The 10564-nt window shown below is 38.3% G+C and overlaps 1 protein-coding gene across 1 annotated transcript in view; it reads right to left on the reverse strand.

Annotated features, from left to right (window-relative positions):
- Nucleotides 1–7155, reverse strand: part of LOC307128368 (epidermal growth factor receptor-like) — a 54388-nt gene extending 47233 nt beyond the window's left edge. Inside the window, exon 1 of the mRNA XM_079820178.1 lies at nucleotides 6907–7155. Within this exon, the coding sequence (XP_079676304.1) occupies nucleotides 6907–6985 (79 nt within the window). The 5' untranslated portion in view covers nucleotides 6986–7155. The remainder of the gene's footprint in view (nucleotides 1–6906) is intronic.
- Between the last annotated feature and the right edge of the window lie 3409 nt (nucleotides 7156–10564).

Here is a 10564-nt window from a genome sequence, read left to right on the forward strand (position 1 = left end):
AAATACATCTTTGACCTTCATCATTAACAGGTAAAAAAGCCAATCAGATTTTTCAGTAAATGAGAGAGACCTGAGATGAACAGGAATTCCAAATGGAGAGTTAAACCTGGATAAACGTAAAGGAACTGATAAAAAAAAATCCCTGCAATGCAAATATTTTGCCGCAAAAATGAATCTTGAATATTGTTCCGCCAAATAAGTATTTCATCATTTAATGTGACGATACCTGCTGTTCTGCAGTACCTGTTGATAGCAAGCTGTTTTAAAATGCTCCCGTGTGTGTTTGTGTAAGCGCTCTGTGAAGAACTTCAAAGGTTTCTATTTACAATGTGTTTTTGCAGTGTTTAGCCAATCACAGACATGTGTTGAACGTGTGAGCGCAATTGACCCCCTTTAGTTACTGTTGCTATGTCTGACAAGCCGCGCTCTCATACCACACATCATGTTCTCACGCAGTGAAAAACACATCGCAGGGCAAAGAGGATACTGACAAAGCACTGACTGACAGGACAGAGCAGGTTACTTTTAATATGAAACAAATGTAAACAATAAATACCGTTTTGTGTCTCTTTAATGTGTGGTGACAGGTCGCTGTAGTGCCTCAGTTAAAGCTGCTCGTGAACCGATCATCTCTTCCTTCTAGTTAATTTATAGTATCAAATAAACATGAATGAACTTCAGAAGGAATGTTGTTTCAACTGTGGAAAGACGTCAGTACACACCGTTTTCAAGTCCACCGATGCTAATCTCTCGAACTCTCTTGACTGCTTAGTCGGACAAAAATGGCGGATTCGGCGGATGGCGGATTATGATTGGACAGATCGCCTATAAATCAAACTCCCGGTGAAGGGTGAATTGCCTATGAGATGTGCTGAAGTTAATCAGAATCACTCACACCGCTCAAACCGGCAGAGTTTCTGTTCAGCATGAGTTCTGCAGACTAGCAAATCCTTTCATTATAACAAACAAAATAAACAAGATGTCAATAAGAGATTTGTTGCACAATTTAGACAGCTTCATTGATTATAATGGGAGTTTGTGCATGAGTGCAGCCTTGTGTACCTCACATTCAGTGATTATAATGGCAGTGATCTTTGCCCGCTTTCTGTATATAATATTTTTTATGCTGCTAACTACACATTGCAAAGTTTTTGGATTAAGAACCGTATTTAAATGCGCAACTGAATCTGAAACTGAAACCATAGCAATGGATGGAACACAATAATCTGGATGCTGTTTGTCAAATGATCTGTGCACGTATCAAGTCTTGGAACGTAAATAAAAGAAACGTAAATAGAAAATAACAGACCAGCCACTTTTTATGTAATGTGTTACTTGTTGTTAATTGTATTACTAAATATTCAAATCAGTCACTCAATGACTTTTTACATTTTTAAATATAAAATAGTTCTAAGCACTTTGTTTTATGATCTGATCCTGACAGTGATAATTGTTTTCATGAATAAATAGGATAAGGTAATATTGCCAACTTTTTATTTGCATTTATTTTGAATGTATTGTCAGTACAGGTCACATGGGTAGGGTTAGGGGGTAGGGTATTGTGTTTGTCCGCCATACTGAAGACCATTTTTGACCCAGGAATAACTGCAGTGGTACAGAAAAATTTCTTATTGTTTTACCAACATAAGAACCCAATGACTTTCATTGTATGGCCAATAAAAATCTTCAGAATATCTTACTGATATTATTTCTTACTGAAAGTCATACAGATTTGGTGCAACATTTTTGAATTTTCCTTTGTGGGTGAACTGTTCATTTAATCCCACCAACTCCTTGGCAAATTGACAATATTGGGTATATCACTATAATAAGACAATATAATAATATATGTCTATATAATACAAATATCGGATATCAAAATTACAAAGTTAAAATACGGCTCAGAGTTCCACTCACTGACTCAATGATCTGGCTGCAGTGGTTAAAAAACTATCGTATGGCTTAAACTATCGTATGGCTTCAGAAGACTTGGCATATAGAGCGCACGGTTCATATGGACTTATTTAGGATATTTATGGTGCTTTTGCATCTTATTTGAATTTCGAAAGCTCCTCATTCATTATGTTGAGTTCTACAAAAGTAAAAAAGTCATACAGGTATGGAAAGACATGAGGATGAGTAGATAATGATAGACATTTCATATTTGAGCGAACTATTCCTTTTATGGAAACTCTAGAAGATCATTCTCTTATTTACTGATACTCTCAAACGTTCCTAAGCACGCCTTGCACAACATGCCAGCGACTCGATAAGCAAGGGTACAGCACGTGAGAGGACTGTTTTGTTTAGCTGTTTTGAAATATTTGGGAGATCTGTCTTTTGGCTCACAAACACAAGCAAGTTGCAATTGATTAGAAGAGGCCTGACTCAACAAGCAGACTCGTGGATGAAGATGCACAATCGTCCCATCTAGTACATAAAACCTGACACTAAAGGTGTCCAAGAATTCCAAATATGAATCAAAAGATGCATTACATGCTTTTAAGATTATATAAAACATTTATCCTGCAGACTTTTTAAACCCTGAATGTTTCCCCAAGGAACTAAAAAAAGGAAAGTTGAAGTCAAAAAATGAATATGAAGTCACGTTTATATAGCGCTTTATACAAAGCAGCTTTATATTTTTTCACATTTTCAAAGCAGCTTCATATTAATAAACAGGAAAGTAACATTTTGATAAAGTTGTACAATTTCAGCTATAAAAGCATAGCCTGACGTCGTCATACTACAATTCTAGTCAGAATTTGAGTCTGATACTGCTCCGTTGGGCTGTGATTATGGGGCGTGTTTCAATCGAACCAGGAAAGACCTCAGTTGGATAGACCTACAACCAATCAGAGCAACGGAGCGACGCATAACGTTAGGCTTGTTTGAGATGCGCCGCCTCGCCTGAAATTCAGCCGAGACTAGGCGGCTGCAGTGAGGGGAGGAGTGAAAAAAGTGCAGGCAAGACGGACAGTTCTCTCTTCTCGTAGTGGATCAGACACCTGCGAGATTCACACTCGTGCGCTTTGTTGCCGATAAACTGGATGTAATTTAAGTTCTGTTACTTTTATATGAAAATAAATATTATGAACAAGACACCCAAAGTTTTTGTTATTTATTTCCATTCGAAAGACGTGTTTATCAATCATTTTTGCTTTAATTAGGCCTACATAAATGTTTTTATATATATTTACTTTATAAATATGACGACAATCACATAACCCACAGAGAGATCGCCTTTGTTAGAGAGTTTGGGAATATTCACACATAAAAACATGATCTCAGAGTTTTAAAATCAAACATTTAAAAAAAAGAAACATACATCACGGTTGTTTAAACCAATAAGCATTAAGCTGTGTCGTCAGCAAGTCGTTTCCCATCATGCTTTTGATCAGCGCAGTCGGTGGAGAGCAAATGCGCTCGACTGCAGAATCCGACACATCGGACGCCTTTCGCTCGCAAGAGTTTTTTGACAAACGTCAGCATGACATCAGAGCAAGGCGGACCGCCCTCGGACACTTTTCTAACCGGAATGCATCTCGCGCTGATCACCGGTGATCGGTTCTGCGCAGATTTCGCTCATCTCATTTCTCTGACCTTGAGCGAGGCACAACAGGGAGCCCGAAGACATTATAGGACGTCATGACTGTCCTCATTGATACTAGGCTTGTTTGAGATGCGCCTCGCCTCGCCTGAAATTTAGCCGAGACTAGGCGGCTGCAGTGAGGGGAGGAGTGAAAAAAGTGCAGGCAAGCCGGACAGTTCTCTCTTCTCGTAGTGGATCCGACACCTGCGAGATCAAAGGCGGATATCGTGGGATTCACACTCGTGCGCTTTGTTGCTGATAAACTGGATGTAATTTAAGTTCTGTTACTTTTATATGAAAATAAATATTATGAACAAGACACCCAAAGTTTTTGTTATTTATTTCCATTCGAAAGACGTGTTTATCAATAGGCTTGTTTGAGATGAGCAAAATCTGCGCAGAACCGATCACCGGTGATCAGCGCGAGATGCATGCCGGTTAGAAAAGTGTCCGAGGGCGGTCCGCCTTGCTCTGATGTCTTGCCGACGTATGTCAAAAAACTCTCGCGAGCGAAAGGCGGATGTGTCGGATTCTGCAGTCGAGCGCATTTGCTCTCCACCGACTGCGCTGAGCAAAAGCATGATGGGAAACGACTTGCTGACGACACAGCTTAATGCTTATTGGTTTAAACAACCGTGATGTATGGTTCTTTTTAAAAATGTTTGATTTTAAAACTCTGATATCATGTTTTTATGTGTGAATATTCCCAAACTCTCTAACAAAGGCGATCTCTCTGTGGATTATGTGATTGTTGTATTTATAAAAAAATATATTTATACAAACATGTATGTAGGCCTAATTAAAGTAAAAATGATTGATAAACACGTCTTTCGAATGGAAATAAATAACAAAAACTTTGGGTGTCTTGTTCATAATATTTATTTTCATATAAAAGTAACAGAACTTAAATTACATCCAGTTTATCAGCAACAAAGCGCACGAGTGTGAATCCCACGATATCCGCCTTTGATCTCGCAGGTGTCTGATCCACTACGAGAAGAGAGAACTGTCCGGCTTGCCTGCACTTTTTTCACTCCTCCCCTCACTGCAGCCGCCTAGTCTCGGCTGAATTTCAGGCGAGGCGAGGCGCATCTCAAACAAGCCTAATCATTTTTACTTTAATTAGGCCTACATACATGTTTGTATATATATATTTTTTTATATAAATATGACAACAATCACATAACCCACAGAGAGATCGCCTTTGTTAGAGAGTTTGGGAATATTCACTCATAAAAACATGATATCAGAGTTTTAAAATCAAACATTTCGAAAAAGAACCATACATCACGGTTGTTTAAACCAATAAGCATTAAGCTGTGTCGTCAGCAAGTCGTTTCCCATCATGCTTTTGCTCCGCGCAGTCTGTGGAGAGCAGCTGCGCTCGACTGCAAAATCCGACACATCCGCCTTTCGTCCCCGAGAGTTTTTTGACATACGTCGGCATGACATCAGAGCAAGGCGGACCGCCCTCGGACACTTTTCTAACCGGCATGCATCTCGCGCTGATCACCGGGGATCGGTTCTGCGCAGATTTCGCTCATCTCAAACAAGCCTAATATTATACCCGTCCTCTAAACCACTATGAGGGCTGGAAAACTGGCAATCAGTGCATTTCACAATGACAGTGAGTGCCATGCAAAACCACTTGTTTATTAATCTCATTTTATTATACTTCCACTATATAAATGCCATATGTAATAGAAAGCCAAAGGTACCCAATTCGAACAAACAAACATCTGCATCTAAAAGGTCACGTCACTGATGATAGTCAAAACAGAACTTATATTAAAGGAAGGTGATTCTTCTCTTGGCACCATGACTGTAAACCTGAATGAGTCCAAATGAGGAAGCAGACTGTAATAAAGTGATTTGCGTCCCATCTGTCTGAATTGGCACAGCCATGTGTTTACACACAGGACACCCCTGAGATGGTCTAAATAATATGCAGAGTGGCATATAAGCACTTTAACAAATCTAATAAATGTGACAATCTCTAACACTAACATCATGGAGTAAATAAATGGCTTTATTGAATTCATATCAAAGAAAATGCAGTGGACCTACATATTATTTTAGATAACCTATAGAAGCTTCATGTAATAAAATCAATATGAAGTCAAATATAATATTTAATATGACTGAATTAACCTGACTACATTTTGTTAAACAGACAACAGTCGTTTTAGGGTCAGATCAGGTAGAAGTCCTTCAGTTAACAACTACACACTTTCACTTTTAAAATAAATGTCAACACACTAAAATGACAAACTAAATTTCAAATCAAAGTGATTCAAAATTCATAACTGTTCAATCGACTTTTTTAACCACTTGGAATTTAATTAAGAAAATCAAATTGAAACATAAAAGATGAAGTAAAAAAGACATAGGCCTAATTGTGAAAAACAGAGATGTGTTATGATCATGAATGATTATGATAAACATGTTTTGTTATTATGATAAAATAATTTTTAGGTAGCCTGACACCACACAGCAGACAAATTTGACAATCAATCAATCAATCAATAGACACAAGGAAATACTGTAAAACACTGTAAAAGGTGATCAGTTGACTTAACTTAAAAAAATTGAAATATGCATAATTGAAAAAAAAAAGGTTGTGTGGACTTGACAATTCCACATTTTCTTTCATTTCTTTCATTCTTTCATTTTCATTCCACTATTTTTTTTTATTAAATTACACATTATTTATTTACTTAATATTAAGGCTACGAGTTTCTTTCTTTTTTTTAAGTTAAGTGCGTTTAGTTACGTTTTTTTCAAAATTGTTCAGTAATATTTTGACTTGAATAAAACCAGTCGGTTTACCACATGAAGCACATTTTACCTGATTAAACTGTTTAGTGCAGTAATAGTTCAAGGCAATATCCTCTTCTCTTCTCCTCTCCTGTGCAATATAAATCACATCAGTTCACTAATGAAATCACAACCTTATTAAAAGTATGGGGTGGGGTCATATAGCCTTGATATTTGGGCTGGTAAGTGGAAAGTTGAAGGTTCAAAGGACTTGAACTATAGACACTCAGTTGCTCTAGAAGGATAATTATTATTATCTGTATATGTTACGTTAGATAAAAGGGTGATTTAAAAGACTAGAGTCCAAGTGTAAGTTCTCTGTGGGACAGGGAACACAAACTTCCACCCTGTTTGTTCCCACGCTGACAGACTGAGGTTTCTCTGAGCGCACGCACATCTCTGAACTGAATGTGCGAATTTCCCATCAAGCTCTACTGGAGATCATCAACTGGTTTAACCTTACACAACAAGCCGTTTCACAATAACGTTACTCCTACCTTTCTTTTCCGGCGTCGCACAGAAGCTCCCCGAGAGCATTAAGATAAAAATCAGTCCGATCTTAGTTGGTCCCGCCATCTCTTGTGTTTAAAACCTCTCAGGCTTCACTCCATTGTTTTGAAGAGCTCGTCTTTCAAGGGTTTCTAAACGTACAGAGACCTTGCTTCTCGTCTTCTTGAGAAAACTCGCTCGACTTAGCTGTAAACTTTGACAGCTCCTCCTCCGCGCTCGCAAACCTCGGCAGTGATAGAGTCGCGCGCTGCTGGACACAGTGGACAGAGATGCGCTCGTGACGTCAGCGGCAGGGAGGATCGCGAGCGTGCAGAATTCAGAAAGGTGGCAAGGACTGTGTGCTTCTTCAGGTTGACCAGTGACATCATTCATATGCCGAATGTCATCTTTAACCTGCTGAGAGCTGATTATTAGCCAGGAGTTCACAATTGAACACGGGAACACAATTTGTTTAGTTTTTTCTCCTTCGGTCATGTCACAAACGTTGACATAGCTTCTATTCCCATATTTGTACAAAAAAAATATTACAATTTAGAATAAATGTTTAGAATAAAATGTTTGAACATACCTCAAAACAGTTGTTCTGCTTAATATTTTGTGTAAACAATGATACATTTCTCATTCTTTAGTTAATTCAAAAGAATAGCATTTTGTGAAATTTTGATTTAATGCACCCTTATTGAACAAAAGTATTAATTCCTCAGACAAAAAATTTACTGACCTGTTAGCAATATCATTTTCTGATAGAAAGTTGTCAGAATACACAGTGCAACGCAGTTTGTGGCTTATGGGGCGCTAACAGTGGGCATGTGAGCATCAGAACTGGACAACGGAGCAATTGAAGAAGGTGGCCTGGTCTTATGAATCACGTTTTCTTTTACATCACGTGGATGGCCAGGTGCGTTGCTTACCTGCGGAACACATGGCACCAGGATGCACTATGGGAAGAAGGCATGCCGGCGGAGGCAGTGTGATGCTTTGGGCAATGTTCTGCTGTGAAACCTTGGGTCCTGCCATGTGGATGTTACTTTGACACGTACCACCTATAAGCATTGTTGCAGATGCAGACCATACACCCTTTCATGGAAATTGTATTCCCTGGTGCTCACACACACGTTTCCACACCCCTTGCAGAATCTGTGAAAATGTAAATAATTTTAACAAAATAAGGATTATACAAAATGCATGTTATTTGTTTTACTGTCCTGAGTAAGATATTTTACATAAAAGATGTTTACATCCACCAGACACAAAGCTGAATTGATAAAAATTACCCCTTTCAAAAGTTGATGTACTCTAGATTCCCGTTACCTGGATGATCTGCGGCTGTTATTTTATGATGGTTGTTTGTCCTGAGTTTTTATTTATTTATTTATTTTTATGTCAGATTAGCCTTACAATTCCAAGGTCATTATTCAGCTCAATTCAGTTCAAGTTTTGTCCTCATCCAATAGTTTCAGAGCAGTTAAAACAACAATATTGCTGGATATTAAGTGTGCCCAACTAAGCAAGCCAAAGGTGACGGTGTCAAGGAACCCAAACTCCATCAGGTGACATCGGAATACAGTATGTCCCACAGGTATTGGGTGGGAAGGAAGAGTTGTAGTCTGTCCAGCAGGCTGAAACATGAAGGTAGAGTTGCCGTTTAGCCAGTACAGGACTGGCTTATTTGTGGCCCTAAGCACAATGAACGTCCTTCTTGTTAAAACTCTGAATAGGTCTCAACTGGTTCATAGCTGGCCATAGGGATCTGTGCATGAGGGCTCATAGTCACTGAGGTCTTCACTGAGGATCTGTCCCGTCAAGGTCTTCGGGCTGTGAAGGGTTGTTGTAGTCGCTCCTGAGGTCCACCATCTGGTCTGGATCTGTCTGACTACGGTAACCATGGGATAAGAATGAGACAGACAGACTAATATAAGCGTAGATGCCATTTCTATACAATGTAACAACATCAGGTGTTAGGGGAAGTGTCCCTGCTTCTGGTTGACCTAATGCAGCCTAACAAGCCTTTAACGATGTGAATGATTAAAATGTGAAACTGTTATGTATGCTAGGTTAAAGAGATGTATCTTTAATCTAAATTTAGTGTGTCTGCCTCCTGAACAATGGTAGGAAGAGTTTAGGTGCTAAATAGGAAAAGGATCCTGCATGTGGTTGATTATGATATTCTAGGTATTATCAATGGCCAGAATTTTGAGACCACAATAAACGTGTAGGGCTATAATGCGTTAAGAGCTTTCTCAAGTACTAAAAAGTTTTTTTTTTTTTAAATGTAAAGCTTTGTAAGTAATCAGCAAGATTTTCAAATGTATGCAATGTTTAATAGGGAGCCAATGCAGTGTTGACAGAACCTGCACTGTAAAAAGTAATACCTAGATCTAACTTATAAAAAGTGAGGCAAGTGGCTGCATTGAATGTTTTAAGTTGAGCCAACTTGCAGACTTTTTTAAGTATAATAAACACTATAACATTACTTAATACAAACGCAACAAAATCAAGTTGAGTTAACTAATAATACTAGTATTACTCAGTTAGATAAACCTACTTTTCTTAGTACAGGTAACTTATTTATGGGTTGCTACAAGAAACCTGTACTCATTTTAATTAGGTTTTATGAAATTCATGTTCTTAGTAAAATTTACCTAATCACATGTGAATAAACATTTTAATTGAGTCCTGGCTATAACCTCAGAAAATAAATCTAAATGTCTATTCTAAACACTTCAGTGATCCACTTTACAGAAACATACTTTGTCAATACAAATTACAAGTTCAATTGAAGAAAAAAGATGGGTAGATAGATTGAAGACAATAATATTTATTCAATATCAACCAGTGTCACTTTTAACAGTGACTACAAAACATATACACATATGCACATATACACAATAATATTAAACAAACACTGCATAAGTGTATTTTCAACCTGTTCTGAACAGTAAAGTAAAATATCCAAACTGCCCAATCTGCAATATTTAGAAGAAGGTAAATGTAAGCCATAACATCACATACACTATGCTGTTGAGTATATACCTCATGAGGTAATGATCAGCACAGAACACAGTTCAAAGTCCACATTAATTAAGTATCAGTCCCACAAAGAGCCCCTGATATGTCTCAAAAGTATACATCAGCTTTGGGGTTACTTGAGGTCGAGGGCATAAGTCCAAACAGGAAGCAGCATGCTTTCGACAGGTTTGGTACACCTCTGACCATGGGTTGTCCTTCTATGATAATCCCAATCGTGTCGGGTTGATGGCACATGTACATTTTCAGTGGGCAACTGCCAAGCTCAGCGTGCACCTCGGTTTCATCACGACTCTATAGGTGGAGACAAAAAAGATCATGATTTTGGTCAGACAAACAGTTAAAGGGTTAGTTCACCCAAAAATGAAAATTCTGTCATTAATTACTTACCCTCATGTCGTTCGACACCCGTAAGACCTCCGTTCATCTTCAGAACACAAATGAAGATATTTTAGTTGAAATCTGATGGCTCTGAAAGGCCTCCATTGGCACAATGCACGGTACACTCTCAAGACCCTTAAAAGGTACTAAAGACGTCGTGACAAAGTCCATCTCACTACAGTGGTTCTACAATAACTTTATGGAGTGACGAGAATAGTTTTTGTGCGCAAAAAAAAC

Source organism: Gobio gobio (assembly GCF_949357685.1).
Source record: "Gobio gobio genome assembly, chromosome: 6".
Lineage (NCBI taxonomy): Eukaryota > Metazoa > Chordata > Actinopteri > Cypriniformes > Gobionidae > Gobio > Gobio gobio.